The 17,213-nt window shown below is 42.8% G+C and overlaps 1 protein-coding gene across 1 annotated transcript in view; it reads right to left on the bottom strand.

Annotated features, from left to right (window-relative positions):
- The window catches only part of STARD9 (StAR related lipid transfer domain containing 9), a 172,040-nt gene that overhangs the window by 80,040 nt on the left and 74,787 nt on the right, over positions 1-17,213 (bottom strand). The window contains exons 7-11 of the mRNA XM_040410985.1: positions 16,432-16,544; positions 7,615-7,684; positions 6,942-7,014; positions 934-1,001; positions 768-865 (exon numbers count right to left, since the gene is read on the bottom strand). Coding sequence (XP_040266919.1) covers positions 768-865; positions 934-1,001; positions 6,942-7,014; positions 7,615-7,684; positions 16,432-16,544 — 422 coding nt within the window. The remainder of the gene's footprint in view (positions 1-767; positions 866-933; positions 1,002-6,941; positions 7,015-7,614; positions 7,685-16,431; positions 16,545-17,213) is intronic.

The following is a 17,213-nucleotide window of genomic DNA, read 5'->3' on the forward strand; positions in this document are numbered from 1 at the left end:
GCTATGGTCACTGTTGACCCCAGCATCTAGGGAGTTAAGCAGCCAGCATCGGAGTTAACTCTGATGCCAGCAGTTACAGCAGGAGCCTGCCTTCAGTCAGTGCGTGGCTCCCATGATGATCTGGAGCACGTTGTTCGCGCAGCCTGTGAGCTTTATTCAGTTCCTGCCGCACGCGCTAGGCTCAACGATGTGGGCAGCAGGGACTGAACATTGCTCCAAAGAAAGTCTCATGTGCAGAGATTCACATCTTGTACAGGTGTTACTGTGACCTCTGAAAGGGACAGTCACATTTTAGGCATATATGGCATACCATATATGAGGGACTCTCACCTCATATCAAAAGAATGGGCATCTGGTGACCCCTGTTTGAAAATTGCTGGCCAGCGCACTCTCTCTATATTTCAATGGAGAAGTTGCCCTTTCCATTGAAGTGTACAGAAGTTATGGCAACAGCCAAGTGTTGCATGCTCAGCCCTTTCCATACCTCCCTTAGACTTAGAGTGGGGCGTACAAGTATGGAAGAGAGCATCCATTATCCCAAAGGGTGAGTATATACCGCAACTATGTAAGATGGGATACCCCTTTAATGAAGGAGACACAAATTATGCCACGGCAAGAGAATCTATTGTGAAAGTAGTTATAATGATTACTAAAACAGCAAACTTTTTAGGTGTATTTCCTTTTTCCTAAAGACGATGCCCCGTGACTGCTATTTCATCAATATTTTGCACCCAGTAATTTCTCTACTGAGAAACACAAATCCATACCTAATGCAGAGATGACTATCCCAAGAGTCACCAAGGACCTGTTTATGTTTGAGCCTTCGGTGAGACGGTCTTTGCAGTAATTTGGAGAAGCTCTTTCACTACAAGAAAACCATGAATATAACCAATGCTTTATTGAACAAATACTATTGACAACATAATATCCTACCTGCCCGCCAAGTCTACCAGGTTGATTTTGCTGGCAATTTCTGATGGTAGATTATCTTCTAACGAAGCCTGTGTAGAAACAAATTGGACTGTGAAATTAGAAGATCACTGCACAACTTGAAGGGTTGTCTCGTCTAGAATTCAGCTTCTAAAAGGGAACATGGATAAATGTGGTTCCTCCCAATATTAGCCAAAGCAGAGAGTTTCTCAAAAAGAGCAGCTCTTGTTTTGGTGGGCCCTGCCCATCCATGCATTACATGTTCACCATTCATCTGGTCAGATGGCATGCGATACTACATAACCAATGCAGTGGCTGCATTTGACTAGCATTAGATCATCTATTGCTACTCATAGGAAGGTTCCTTTACCAGGGACAGATTGGGAATTCAAAGTGACCCTGGAAAAAAACTAAAAGTGGACCCCATGTAGGTTCAAATTGATAGAAGGCGGGCCTACACAAGTAGTTGGGGCCGACACAAGAAGAGGAGGTCAGCAATACCATAATGCAGCATAAAATACTGCCCCAGCATTAATAAATACCAGAGTTCAGCACTAGATACTGCCCCAGAATCGGTCTCGCTGTAGTGGCCATCAATAGCTTCATGTTCTGTCCTCCTCCAGTTGTCTATAAATAAGATATGGAGCCATCGGCTCTCATGCCTTGCTGCAATGTTCAACTGTATGATTGTCCTGAGGACAGCTATAGCATTAAATTCAGGAGAACATCTGCAGCCACCGGTCACGAACATGAGTACCTGATGCTCACAGCGTTAATTACTGCTGAGAGTATCAGATCATGATGTACTTGGCCAGTGGCAGTAAGAAGGGCTTGGGCGGCCCCCTGGGAAATTTCCCTGTAGAGTCTATGTCCAATCTGTCCTTGGCCTTTACTGACTAAAACAGCAAGCAGTAGTGTTCAGGTACAATGTAAAGACAATTAATCAGATAATGACAGTTTTACATTGGGAGTTCTAAGTAAAAGTGTATCCCAGAGTATTTCAGAATTTATTAATTTAAAGGGAAATGATGATCTCTTTTTTGGGGTCATACATGCAATGTATTCATAAAATCTTTTTCACTTTTTGTTATGTTGCGCCCTAAAATAAAGAAAAATCAAGTTTACCCCCATCAACCTGCACTCAATACCCCATAATGATAAAGTGAAAACTGAATTTATTGCAAATTTATTAAAAAGGAAAAACTAAAATTTTAACATGCACACAAGTATTCAGACCCTTTGCTACGACACTTAAATTTGGTCCTGCCTGTAGAGTCCAGAGACAGGATTGTGTGGAAGCACAGATCTGAAGAAAGGGTGCAAAAAATTTCTGCTGCACTGAAAGTTCCCAAGAGCACAGTAGCCTCCATAATTCTTAAAGGGAAGAAGGTATGAACAACCAGGACTCTCTCTAGGGCTGGCCAACCCACCAAACTAAGTAATGGGGGAAAAGGATCATGTTAAGGGCAGTGACCAAGAATCCTATGGTCACTCTGGCTGCGCTCAAAAGATCCTGTGTGCAGTGTGTAAAAGACACATGAAAGCCCACCTGAACTTTCAGACTGTGAGAAACAAGGTTATCTGGTCCGATGAAACCAGGATTGAACTGCTCATCATCCGCTCAGTACCATCCCTACTGTAAAGCATGGTGGTGGCAGCATCATGCTGTGGGGTTTTTTGTGGCTGGGATAAAGAGACTGGTAAGGGTTGAGGGAAAGCTGAATGGAGCAAAGTACAGAGATATTTTTAATGAAAACCTGATCCAGAGTGCTCTGGGCCTCAGACTGTGCTGAAGTTTGCCTTCAAAAAAGACAATGACCCTAGGCACACGGCGAAGACAACACAGTGGTGGCTTAGGTACAACACTGTTCTTGAGTGACCCAGCTAGATCCCTGACTTGAACAATTGAACATCTCTGGAAAGACCTGAAAATGGCTGTCCACTGCTGTTCCCCATCCAATCTGACAGAGCTCGAGAGGATCTTCAGAAAAGAATGGCAGAAAATCCCCAAATCCAGGTGTGCAAACCTTGTGGCATCATCCCCAAGAATACTGGAGGCCATAATCACTGGCAAAGGTGCTTCAACAAGTCCCTTTTCAATAAATTAGCAAAGATTTTGAACTTTCTGTTTTCACTTTCTCATTAGGCTACATGCACACGAACGTATTTTGTTTCAGTGTCTGTGCCGGCAATACGGATGCTAAAAGGACGTCATCCGTATTTTTTGTGGATCGGTGCTTTTTAAAAAAAAACATTTTATTATTTTCTGTTTCCAAATAAGGGCTCTTTCACACCTGCGTTATTGTCTTCCGGCATAGAGTTCCGTCGTCGGGGCTCTATGCCGGAAGAATCCTGATCAGGATTATCCTAATGCATTCTGAATGGAGAGTAATCCGTTCAGGATGCATCAGGATGTCTTCAGTTCCGGTACGGAACGTTTGTTGGCCGGAGAAAATACTGCAGCATGCTGCGCTTTTTGCTCCGGCCAAAAATCCGGAACACTTGCCGCAAGGCCGGATCCGGAATTAATGCCCATTGAAAGGCATTGATCCGGATCGGGCCTTAAGCTAAACGTCGTTTCGGCGCATTGCCGGAGCCGACATTTAGCTTTTTCAGAGTGGTTACCATGGCTGCCGGGACGCTAAAGTCCTGACAGCCATGGTAAGTGTAGCGGGGAGCGGGGGAGCAGTGTACTTACCGTCCGTGCGGCTCCCGGGGCGCTCCAGAGTGACGTCAGGGCGCCCCAAGCGCATGGATCATGTGATCACATGGATCACGTCATCCATGCGCATGGGGCGCTCTGACGTCATTCTGGAGCGCCCGGGGAGCCGCACGGACTGTAAGTATACCGCTCCCCCGCTCCCCGCTCCTACTATGGCAACCAGGACTTTAATAGCGTCCTGGGTGCCATAGTAACACTGAACGCATTTGGAAGACGGTTCCGTCTTCAAATGCTTTCAGTACACTTGCGTTTTTCCGGATCCGGCAGGCACCTCCGGCAACGGAAGTGCATGCCGGATCCCAACAACGCAAGTGTGAAAGAGGCCTAAGTGTACAGCATTACATCAATACAGTATTCCAATAAGGGTACTTTCACACTAGCATTTTTCTTTTCCTGCATAGAGTTCCGTCACAGGTGCTCTATACCGGAAAATAACTGATCAGGCATATCCCTAGGCATTCTGAATGGAGAGTAATCCGTTCAGGATGCATCAGGATGTCTTCAGTTCAGTCATTTTAACTGATCAGGCAAAAGAGAAAACCGTAGCATGCTACGGTTTTATCTCCGGCGAAAAAAACGGAAGACTTGCCTGAATGCCGAATCCGGCATTTTTTCCTATAGGAATGTAGTAAATGCCGGATCCGTTTTGCCGGATGACACCTGGATGACGTATCCGGCATTTCCAATGCATTTTTTTGACTGATCAGGCATTTTTTAGACTGATCATGATCCTGATCAGTCTTACTAATGCCATCAGTTGGCATACGTTTTGCCGGATCCGGCAGGCAGTTCCGGCAACGGAACTGCTTGCCGGATCACTCTGCCGCAAGTGTGAAAGTAGCCTAATCAAGACAAAGTGTGCACATCAAATGGATATAATAATTCTACAAATAGAAAGTGTAGTAGGTCACACCTACACTTGAGGTCACACAGGAGAGTATGATATACAATAATATATTTTATTTATATGAAATATAGTACCAAATTGATACAACAAAAAATTATAAAAGAATACCTATAAAATTATTATTAAACAATATGCTATATAGACTTATAATTCTCTAAAATGGGTATCGCTAAAAATATAAAAACACATGTATGATCCTATGGGATGGATATCCTGATGGTCAAGTTCGTTACTACTGATAGTGTCCAGTACAATTGTTATATTCAAGTTTATGTATATGTATATTCAAGTGTGAAAGTAGCCTAATCAAGACAAAGTGTGCACATCAAATGGATATAATAATTCTAGACCGCAGGAAATTATCCCAAATAATTCCTTTCTCAACTCAAAACTCCTCCCCGAAAGATTATTCCCTTTGCAGCCTCTCCTTGTGCCTAAACCTCTCCTCTCAAATCCCCCAAATACGGTTATTATAACCATCAACGTATAATAATCGTATTATCTCAGTGAGCACATATTAGATGCTTAAGAGACCTTTAATTTCCCCAAAGTGCCCTTCAGATCCTCTATCAAGTACCAAGATGAGAGCTTAAAAGGGACCCATCACCCTTGGGTATTCCAAATATGGGACATATTCTAGGATAAACAGCTTCCATGTATGGAATAATTTCTTCCCCAGTGTCTCAATCTGTTTGAGAGACTCAAGCCATTCTAAATGAAAAGTATTCCTGAGTTGTCCTATTACCGCATCTATGGCAGGAATGTCTGGTTTCAACCATTATGCCACCTTTTGGCGATCAATAGCCTATGACCTATAGGAGGAAGATCTCTATTCCTCTTACCTCTGTCTCCCTGATCATCCATATCCTCCTCTGCATGTAAAATGGCCAAGGATGGTGTCATAGCTCCTTGAAATCTGACGATTTTATTCAGTATGTTTCCCACGTGCCCAGCCCCACAGTTCTCAATCCCTACCTCCCCGCTAACTCAGGCAGTGTTGCCCATCGTGATTCTGTCTCATGGAATAAGTCTCCCATTCTTTTAACTCCCTTACTTACCCACTGCCGAAAGATCTTACTATCCATTCCTGGTTTAAATGATGGATTATTGGTAAGGGGGAGGTGTTTAGAGAATTGGTAGGGCAGGGGGAAATGCTTCCTCAGTACTTTCCATGTTATTATGGTGTCTCTGAAAACTAGGGACCTCTTTATTGGGGTCGGTAGCCCCGAGAACTTTGTGTGCATCAGGGTCACCAAGTTCCAGGGTCTGACTAGTTGTTGTTCCAGTTGTAAGTTCGAATAGTATGATGTATCATTAATCCAATCTAGAATATGGCGGCTAATACATGTTAGGTTATAACCTTTCCATATAAATCTAAGAAATCTACGCTCCAGCAGATGGACATCAGCATGGCGTAAGAGCAGTGGGATTGTCTGGAGGTGATACAACAGTTGACATACACATCATTCTAATTAGGTGGCATCTCCCCACCAACGAAAGCGGCAAGCCTTGCCACCTGTCTAAATCACTTAGTATTTTAGAAATCAAGGGGGTGAAATTCAACTGGTATAAAGAGTGAGGCATTCTCCCTATTTTAATACCCAAATAAGTAATGTGAGCTTTGACCTGCGTAACAGATATGTGGGATACCGATGTTATTGGTTGCCTATCAACCGGGGCCAGGGACATCAGTTCACATTTAGAAATATTCACCCGATAACCGGAGTAATCTCTGAATCTTTTTAAAGCCCCAAATATGCGATCTATTTGCTCCTTCGGTCTCGTTAAAAATAACACTACATCATAAGCGAATAGAGCTGCCTTTAGTTGTCGGTCCCCTACCGAGAATTGTGTGCACAGTGATGGAGGAAACTGAATTTTTTTTTATCTTAACAAAAGGCTGCAACATAAAATGTGAAAAAAAGTGAACGGGTCTGAAGACTTTCCATATCGCCTGCATATAAATGAGCTAAGCAAGTTGCAAGCTTAAAGTGGTTGTCTCATCATAGACAGCTCCCACTGCAGCTCCCACTGCCAGGACCCGCACCTATATTGAGAACGGAGCCCCGCAAGGTGGTGGCTGGAGGACTCCGGTCCAGCCACCACCAAGCCGGCTCCCCAGAGAAGTGAATGGGAGCCAGCGCTCAGCTATTTTCGGCGGCCCATAGAAAATGAATAGAGGGCGGCTGCACATAAGCAGTGCGCCCTCCTTCACTTTAAGGGCTCTGTTCTCAATATAGGTGCAGGTCCCACCGATATGCCCCCATTGTCTGTCATGAGACAACCCCTTTAAGGAATCATCCTGCCACGTACTGTGTGTTACCAAACCACTAGAATAGTCCACAATAATTTATAATGATAATTATGATTAGTAGAATTCACCTGTGTATACTGGATAGTAAAGATGGCATGAGAACGGCTACTGGCATCATGGACGTGGGTAGCTGCTGTTATTCTACAGTGAAAGACAATTACAGTAAATTCTTTACAACAGATAGACACTTACACAGGTTCTGCAGACCAAATATTCTGTGTTAATTTTTCATATTACAATAAGCTTACCTATGAGTGTGGACAAGCCACATATATAGATGAACACATCTCTCGCTACGCATTTATAATACGACGCATGGTTTATTATGGGTTAAGCTATACATATGCTTCCCATACAATGCTGGTCCTCAAGTTTGCAGTTTAGGGACTATATTTAAATCGTGACAGTAACACGTTGAATTGTTCATTTAATAAAAAATCTTGAACATTTTAACAGGCAAAAACAGTAGGACAAGTTAATAATATGATGATCTAACACCAACTACTCTTAGTACATAATAAGGACAAAGTGAACAAAGCCTAAACATAGTACCATGCATAAAGTATGTGACGACCTAGAGCCCTGTTCAATACACTTTAAGTGAACAACCCCCCCCCCTCCTAAAAATAAAACAAAAAACAAACATTTTTTAAGCATTTTTACAAAGAAGTCACACCAACTAGCACATACATAAATGAGAACATCACAGCTAAAATAAAGAATAAAATGTTGAGACAGTACCGGTTTTCTATCCCTTGCTCTAGGAGACCAACAACTTGTTCATAATCAGTAACTACATGCTGTGATAATCCTATTTTAAGAAGCAAAAGAAAAAGAAAAAATTAAATTAAAGCAGATAAATTTGTGTGTAAACATTACAGTGGTGGACATAAGTATTAATTAGAAACTGCTAAATTATTCACAAGTTACGAGTCTCCCTTTAGGTAATGTCATAGACAAACTCGCCAAAAACGTAAATGCAAACTGTGCGTGTAAGTATTTATAAAAGATAACCTATACTGCGGTGTAATAGTATAAGAAGGATCCGACTGCAATTCTGCTGTAATTTGGAGTTGTTTCAGATAGCTTTCTCCAGTAGGGGGCACTACTACACCACAATAAGACCAATAAGTGCCATTACATGTGCAACACCATAGATCCTAAACACAATCCTATTGCAGTTTTAATGTGTATGGAAGGGAGAGCCTTACAAATCTTGCTGCCTTTCTTTATTCACAAGTAGTGTCTCATGGCTACCGGTAGCAGTAAAACATCCAGCAACAGAAAAATGTAGAGAAATGACTTGTTCTAAATTCACAACAACATAATCATGCAAGATGGATGCGTTTTTAAGGGAGCCTGTCACCTTCAGTATAAGCTTCAAAGTAAGCGTACTGCCATTAAGGGTCCATTCACACGTCCATAAGTGTTCTGCGGATCCGCAAAACACGGACACTGGCAATATGCATTCCGCAATTTGCGGACCGCACATCGCCGGCACTAATAGAAAATGACTAATCTTCTCCGCAATTGCGGACAAGAATCGGACATGTTCTATTTTTTTGCGGAAAAGGAAGCACGGATGCGGAAGTGCGGATGCGGAAGTGCGGATCCGCAAATGTGGATGCGGACAGCACATTCCGGCCCCATTGAAAATGAATGGGTCTGCACCCGTTCCGCAAAATTGCGGAACGGATGCGGACCCATTTTGCGGACGTGTGAATGGACCCTTAGGGTAGGTGCCCCGAAACATAACCATACCTTTCTTGTGTAAATTCAATCATCTAATCCTGAGAAATGCTTGTTTTTATTTTTATGCAAGTAAGGTTTTTGGAGCGTCATGGGTAGGGCGGCTCTGTTCTGTGCACCTGGCTTCCCCTGCCTCATCACAGGAACTGTCATTAAAACAGCAGGGACACTTCTGGGCGGAATTATGGTGGAAAGATGGTGCACCAAGCGTATTGACACTGTCCATGGAGCACCTAAACCCTTATATGCATAAAAATAAAAAGAAGCATTTCTCAGAATTAGAGGACTGGATTTTAACAAGAAAGTTATGGGTATTTTTTTGGGGAAGGGACCTACCCAACATGGTGGTGTGCTTACTTGGAAACCAATTTTGGAGGTGACGGATTCCTTTTAAGTACATAAATTCTATATAAAACGGAAAATAAAAAAAATTAGTAGTTGTGTACTTATCAGTCATGTACAGTCGTGGCCAAAAGTTTTGAGAATGACACAAATATTCGTTTTCACAAAGTTTGCTGCTAAACTGCTTTTAGATCTTTGTTTCAGTTGTTTCTGTGATGTAGTGAAATATAATTACACGCACTTCATACGTTTCAAAGGCTTTTATCGACAATTACATGACATTTATGCAAAGAGTCAGTATTTGCAGTGTTGGCCCTTCTTTTTCAGGACCTTTGCAATTCGACTGGGCATGCTCTCAATCAACTTCTGGGCCAATTCCTGACTGATAGCAACCCATTCTTTCATAATCACTTCTTGGAGTTTGTCAGAATTAGTGGGTTTTTGTTTGTCCACCCGCCTCGAGGATTGACCACAAGTTCTCAATGGGATTCAGATCTGGGGAGTTTCCAGGCCATGGACCCAAAATGTCAACGTTTTGGTCCCCGAGCCACTTCGTTATCACTTTTGCCTTATGGCACGCTGCTCCATCGTGCTGAAAAATGCATTGTTCTTCACCAAACTGTTGGTTGTTGGATTGAGGGAAGAAGTTGCTGTTGGAGGGTGTTTTGGTACCATTCTTTATTCATGGCTGTGTTTTTGGGCAAAATTGTGAGTGAGCCCACTCCCTTGGATGAGAAGCAACTCCACACATGAATGGTCTCCGGATGCTTTACTGTTGGCATGACACAGGACTGATGGTAGCGCTCACCTTTTCTTCTCCGGACAAGCCTTTTTCCAGATGCCCCAAACAATCGGAAAGAGGCTTCATCGGAGAATATGACTTTGCCCCAGTCCTCAGCAGTCCATTCACCATACTTTCTGCAGAAGATCAATCTGTCCCTGATTTTTTTTTGGAGAGAAGTGGCTTCTTTGCTGGCCTTCTTGACACCAGGCCATCTTCCAAAAGTCTTCGCCTCACTGTGCGTGCAGATGCGCTCACACCTACCTGCTGCCATTCCTGAGCAAGCTCTGCACTGGTGGCACTCCGATCCCGCAGCTAAATCCTCTTTAGGAGACGATCCTGGCGCTTGCTGGACTTTCTTGGACGCCCTGAAGCCTTCTTAACAAGAATTGAACCTCTTTCCTTGAAGTTCTTGATGATCTTATAAATTGTTGATTGAGGTGCAATCTTAGTAGCCACAATATCCTTGCCTGTGAAGCCATTTTTATGCAACGCAATGATGGCTGCACGCGTTTCTTTGCAGGTCACCATGGTTAACAATGGAAGAACAATGATTTCAAGCATCACCCTCCTTTTAACATGTCAAGTCTGCCATTTTAACCCAATCAGCCTGACATAATGATCTCCAGCTGTCACGAGGCTGTCAAGAACCACGCCTGGGGTCAGGAAGTCGCAGCGGTTGGCTGCACGCTCTATGTAAGATAGGGCTGTTTCCTTATGGTAGCTTTCTGGGTTTGCTTTGCAAACCCTTTTGGCTCACTCAGGGATCCGTAGCTCCTTCTCCTCAGCTGTTCCTTGTCCAGCACTCCCAAACCTCCTTATATTCCCCTCTCACACTTCTCTGGTTGCCAGATATAGAGCTTCCTGCCTAGACATCTATTCTGACCCTCTGGAGCTGTGTTGCTGAGTTCTCTGGTAGTTGGTCCAGAACGCTACCCTCCGGATCCCTGTTGGACCTTTGTGGTCCATTGTGGTCACCCACCTGGGTGTATGTGTTTGTCTGTTTTGTCTGTCCTCTCCCTGGTGTTTCCCTCTTAGTGACAGTGGTGCGGACTAGCGATCCCACCGGCCCGTTCACTATCTAGGGCTTATTTTAGGGAAAGCCAGGGTTTAGGCACGTGATTGCCGCACGGGTGAGGAACCCGTCTAGGGACGTCAGGGCAGTCAGGTGCCAGCCGCAAGGTGAGTTAGGGGTCACCACCTTTCCCTCTCCCTTGGGCAGGGCTTTCCCTTTTCCCTCCCTGTGTGTGACGCCGGTCATTACACCAGCCTTGTGCTCGTCAACATTCTCACCTGAGTTAACAAGACGATTACTGAAATGATCTCAGAAGGTCCTTTAATGACAGCAATGAAATGCAGTGGAAAGTTTTTTTTGGGATTAAGTTAATTTTCATGGCAAAGAAGGACTATGCAATTCATCTGATCACTCTTCATAACATTCTGGAGTATATGCAAATTGCTATTATAAAAACTTAAGCAGCAACTTTTCCAATTTCCAATATTTATGTAATTCTCAAAACTTTTGGCCACGACTGTAGATAATCACACAACTGCTTTGCACTGGTCCTGGAAACAGATGCATTTCCTCTAGCCCCTGAATTAAGCATTTTGCCTTCACTGTTTGGCCTCTTGCACATGACTGTGTGCCCGGCCGTGGCCGTATTGCGGTCCACATACAGCGGGTCCGCAATACACGGGGCACTGGTCGGAGATGCGGAACAGTAGCACGGAACAGAACCCTACGCAAGCACTACGGAGTGCTTCTGTGGGGTTCCGGTCTGTGTTTCCGTTGCACAAAAAGATAGAACTTGTCCTATCTTTTTGCGGAACGGACGGATGGCAGATCCCATTCAAGTGAATGGGGTCGCGATCCGTAAGGCTGGCCCACGGTCGGTGCCCGTGCATTGCGGACCGCAAAATTGCGGTCCGCAGCATGGGCACGGCCAGCACATGGTTGTGTGCAAGAGGCCTTTGTATAAAACGTATGTAACAATACGAACATTTTTTTACCACAGGTTAATATAACCTACAGTGGATATAAAAAGTCTACACACCCCTGTTAAAATGTCAGGTTTCTGTGCTGTAAAAAAAATTAGACAAAGACAAATCATTTCAGAACTTTTTCCACCTTTAATGTGACCTATAAACTGTGCCACTCAATTGAAAAACAAACTGAAATCTTTTAGGTGGAGGGAAGAAAGTAAAAAAAAACTAAAATAATGTGGTTGCATAAGTGTGCACACCCTCTTATAACTGGGGATGTAGCTGTGTTCAGAATTAAGCAATCACATTCAAAATCCTGTTAAATAGGAGTCAGCATACACCTGCCATCATTTAAAGTGCCTCTGATTAACCCCAAATAATGTTCAGCTGCTCTAGTTGGTCTTTCCTGAAATTTTCTTAGTCGCATCCCACAGCAAAAGCCATGGTCCACAGAGAGCTTCCAAAGCATCAGAGGGGTCTCATTGTTAAAAGGTATCAGTCAGGAGAAGGGAACAAAATAATTTCCAAGGCATTAGATATACCATGGAACACAGTGAAGACAGTCATCATCAAGTGGAGAAAATATGGCACAACAGTGACATTACCAAGAACTGGACGTCCCTCCAAAATTGATGAAAAGACGAGAAGAAAACTGGTCTGGGAGGCGACCAAGAGGCCTACAGCAACATTAAAGGAGCTGCAGGAATATCTGGCAAGTACTGGCTGTGTGGTACATGTGACAACAATCTCCCGTATTCTTAAAATGTCTGGGCTGTGGTGTAGAGTGGCAAGACGAAAGCCTTTTCTTACGAAGAAAAACATCCAAGTCAGGCTACATTTTGCAAAAACACATCTGAAGTCTCCCAAAAGCATGTGGGAAAAGGTGTTATGGTCTGATGAAACCAAGGTTGAACTTTTTGGCCATAATTCCAAAAAATATGTTTGGCGCAAAAACAACACTGCACATCACCAAAATAACCCCATACCCACAGTGAAGCATGGTGGTGGCAGCATCATGCTTTGGGGTTGTTTTTCTTCAGCTGGAACTGGGGCCTTAGTTAAGCTAGAGGGAATTATGAACAGTTCCAAATACCTGTCAATATTGACACAAAACCTTCAGGCTTCTGCTAGAAAGCTGAACATGACAACGACCCAAAGCATACATCCAAATCAACAAAGGAATGGCTTCACCAGAAGAAGATTAAAGTTGTGGAATGGCCCAGCCAGAGCCCAGACCTGAATCCGATTGAAAATCTGTGGGGTGATCTGAAGAGGACTGTGCACAGGAGATGCCATCGCAATCTGACAGATTTGGAGTGTTTTTGCCAAGAAGAGTAGGCAAATCTTGCCAAGTCAAAATGTGCCATGCTGATAGACTCATACCCAAAAAGACTGAGGGCTATAATAAAATGAAAAGGTGCTTCAACAGATTATTAGTTTAAGGGTGTGCACACTTATGCAACCATATTATTTTATTTTTATATTTTTTCTTTTGTTTGTTTTTCAATTGAGTTGTACAGTTTATAGGTGACATTAAAAAGGTGGAAAAAGTTCTGAAATGATTTATCTTTGTCTCATTTTTTTTACATCACAGAAACCTGACATTTTAACAGGGGTGTGTAGACTTTTTATATCCACTGTATATGTAAATATTTCAAGTAATTTTTTATAGTTTTTTTTCTTCCAGCAAATGGGTGGGTGGTTTTCTGAATATAATTTTTTGAAGTAACTACTTCCTGTCCTCGCTTTAACTTCTTCTTTGTTTAGACTATTAGTCCAGTAAACAGCCTCGCTTGACTTTCTCAGTCCGACCATTCATTCCGACCTGAGAGGTTAGGCCGTGAATGACTCAATTAGAGAATCATAAATTATACATATAAGTGCAAAACTCTTCTCTGGACACCTTTATCTAGGCCTATCAAGAGAACACTGGAGCTGTCATACTGTTATCATAATTCTACCAACCTACTATTATACTAACAGATAACCTTTCCTCCTAAGAATGGGTTACCTATCTATATAAGAGTTTGTACTGACTGCTAAAAAGAAGAAAATATTTTGTATTTAATCTTCAATGGTATAGTAGTGCTGAACTGAAAAAGAAAAATGAAACAAAAATTCTTAAAACACTTTAAGCAGTGACTGAACTTTCAACAAACCTTGCATACAATCAATAGAACAAGTGCATTTAAGAAACTTTGTAATCTTTGTATCTAATCGGAGAAAAATGCTTCTTTCTTCACTTATAAGACTCCTTCCCTTCCCAGCCCTTTTCCCCAACTGTTCAGTCTTTTTGAATCAACTGCTCCATTTGTCCTAAGAGATGAGACAGACTTTGCGCTCACTAAGGGATCAGACTATGTGCCGCTCATAGAAGTCTATGAAGAGGCTGGGCAGCAGGGATGAGGAGCCGAGTGAGAGAGAAGCAGAGAAACACGCGCAGACATGCTGCTGCAGCTAATAGTGAGTGTGTCTTACAGTTACTGGATTCACATATACACTGCTCAGTGCTTCTCTATACTACCCTCTATAGCGAATGTTAGGGAAGCAGAATCTCATCTGTGTGTGTACTGTGTATGGAAAACATCATAGCATAGGGTATAACGACCTACCGCTCTGTTGAACGGAAATACATAACACTGATGGGAATTTTGTTTAGTTTTTGAGAGACTCCAAAGCACTAAAACAAAGTTCTAAAGATATGCAAATTAGATATCACAAATGCCCAGGGGCGGCGAGTGTGCTGCAAGTAACCAGTGCTCCCCGCCTTAATTGCACCTGACTCCTCCCCTCTGTATAGTCCCTGATATACAGTGCCCATGCGTTGGTTACTAGTTACTTAACCGGCGCATGCGCACTGCATATCACTATGCGCATGCCTGGCCCCCGCGGAGATCCATGCAGGTGCTGAAATACGAATGGAGATAAGAATGATACCACAATGATACAGGGCTGGCCGGACAATAAAGAGGGGAGGAGTCAGGCACAAGTAAGGCAGGGAGCACTGGGCACTTGCAGCATACTCGCCACCCCTGGGCACTTGCAACAGCTAATTTGCATATCTTTAAAACTTTGTTTTTGGTGCTTTGGAGACTCTCAAAAACTAAACCAAAGTACCATCAGTGTTATGTATTTGTGTCCCACAGAGCTATATTTATATCACATGTCAGGGGACAGACTCCCGTTAAAGATAGAACCTGCAAAGGGGAACAAGGTACAGGGCTGGTTCTAGCTTTGTTAGAAAGAGATGGTCATGTACTGTATGGTGTTGTTTATATTATTCATGGGATAACCACTTTGATAGCTTTTTAAAGGGGTTTTCCGGGATTTTAATACTGATGACCTAGCGAGCAGCTAAACAATAAAGGGATGGATGCGCTCGCATAGAGCGTGGCCTTCTCTTCAAACACCTGGTCAGCGGGGATGCCGGGTGTCGGATCCCCGCCAATCTGATATTGATGGATATTGACCCTGAGGATAGGTCATCAATATTAAAATCCCAGAAAACCCCTAACAAAAGTGGAGCTAGAGCAGCGTCATCTAAGGCCTGGGGCATGTAGGGGGAAGAGAACAAATTTACAATTGATGTGAACTTCTACCAACAGGAACCAGTGAAAACCGTATCTAACTTTTATCTAAAACAGCGTGGTAAATACAAGCAAATGTAATCTGCAGTTATGTTATCTTCATCAGCTACCAACAATGTCCTTTTATGTATTTTCAGTTTTGTTTTTGAGATGCACAAGGTTTTCTATGAAACTGAAGAGAAATCCACATGCTTTTAATTATAAGTATTAGCTAAGTGCCTGATGGAGATGTTCGTCACAAGCGCCTCTATTCATCTAACTGCTGACCGCATTGTCATGTGCTGAATGTGTAATATAACAATTTTTAACACAAAGACAATCTTTATTGCTTTTTCACTTTCCTACATAATAAAGTGGTAGTGTACAGACGAGGTACAACCTGCCATTCAATACTGTACACTGTATTCCCCGCACATGGCAGACTAGTTCTGTCTTCATTGGTCGTCAATAGTTATTCATGAACATTATTTTATGGCGGGTTTACACGGGCAGATTATTGGGAACGAATGTTACTACAAATGCTCGTTTCAGATAATCGGTCCGTCTAAGGGTGCCGCTGTTCATCGGGTGAAATGATCTTTCATGCAGCGCATTAAATCGTCGTTTTCAGGCAGCAGATCGTGCTCGGTGAACAGAAACAATAAAGCTGTATGAGGAAGAACAAAGCCATTAGCCACTGCTCGGCCCCATAGAGTGGAGGTGATCGCTGCATGTAATCTAAAAAGCCTCACCCAAAATTTACTGCAGCAGATGAAGCTAGATGAAAAGTGTAATATTAGGCACATCCTTTTGTGCAAAAAAAAATAAATCAGTTGTCAAACATAGTATCGGGGGGATAAGGATGCTAAGACTCCAATAATACTAGAATGAAGGGGGCTGGGATGATCATCAGAGCCCTGTGCCCATGAAAGTTGAGATGGCCTCCCTGGACTTCACATGGGAGAGACACTGTTACTCCATTATAGCTTGTGGCCAGGCAGTGTTCTCCATTAAAAAAAGAGGAGAGATTGACATTGTGCTATAGGATCCTGCATCACCTTCAATTAATGCACAGAGTAACATACAGAAGGTTTTCATACTACTTAGTCTCCAGGTGCATTTGCTTTACTATCATACCTTGCACATATGGCCCCTTCTCCGGGTGCTCCCGGACCCGCAGTGTATAGGGTTTCTTCTGATCAGACTGGTGTAGCAAATCCCGGACTCGCTCATTATAAATCTCTAGAAAACTTTTAAACAAAAATGTCTTGAATTATTGCATTGTACAGACATATGTAATGTGTTTATTATGCCCAATGAGACAAATACGAAGGCTCCAAGTCCTCCCAACCATCGTACATGTAAACTTCTCCCAAAAGTGGTTATGAAGACTATTTTGATTAAGTAGTAAGCATAAAGTTTAGTACTGTATATGCATTCACAATATGAAACCACCAAAAGACTAAACTATTTGCACTTAGCAACTCCATTTCCTAAAGAATATATTGTTTCACAAGCATCAATCACAACAAGCTGTAATTTTGTAATTGTGACTTGAAAAAAGAGAGCAGCATACAGGCCGTAGCTTATCTGTACTGCATCCATGGTATTCATACAAATGTAAAATGATGTGATAATAGTCTTTCAGTAGCACATCCCGCCCACCAACTTTTTTACTATATATCACTTAGGCCCCATGCACACAGCTATATTACAGATCTGTAAAACTTCCCTGTTGTATGGGGCTATGATATGTCACTTATAGACTTTACGGAGCCCTACAATATTTCTGATTTCATATGGAGGCACACAGACTTTTTTTCTGTCAGAGCACCATACTGTGGGTGACAGAGTACACAGCAGCAAGGAGTCTGCACATCTCCCTCCAAAATGTTCTGCCTTGTGCATGAGACCTTAAG

The sequence above is a fragment of the Bufo bufo genome, chromosome 11 (genome assembly GCF_905171765.1).
Source record: "Bufo bufo chromosome 11, aBufBuf1.1, whole genome shotgun sequence".
Classification (NCBI taxonomy): domain Eukaryota; kingdom Metazoa; phylum Chordata; class Amphibia; order Anura; family Bufonidae; genus Bufo; species Bufo bufo.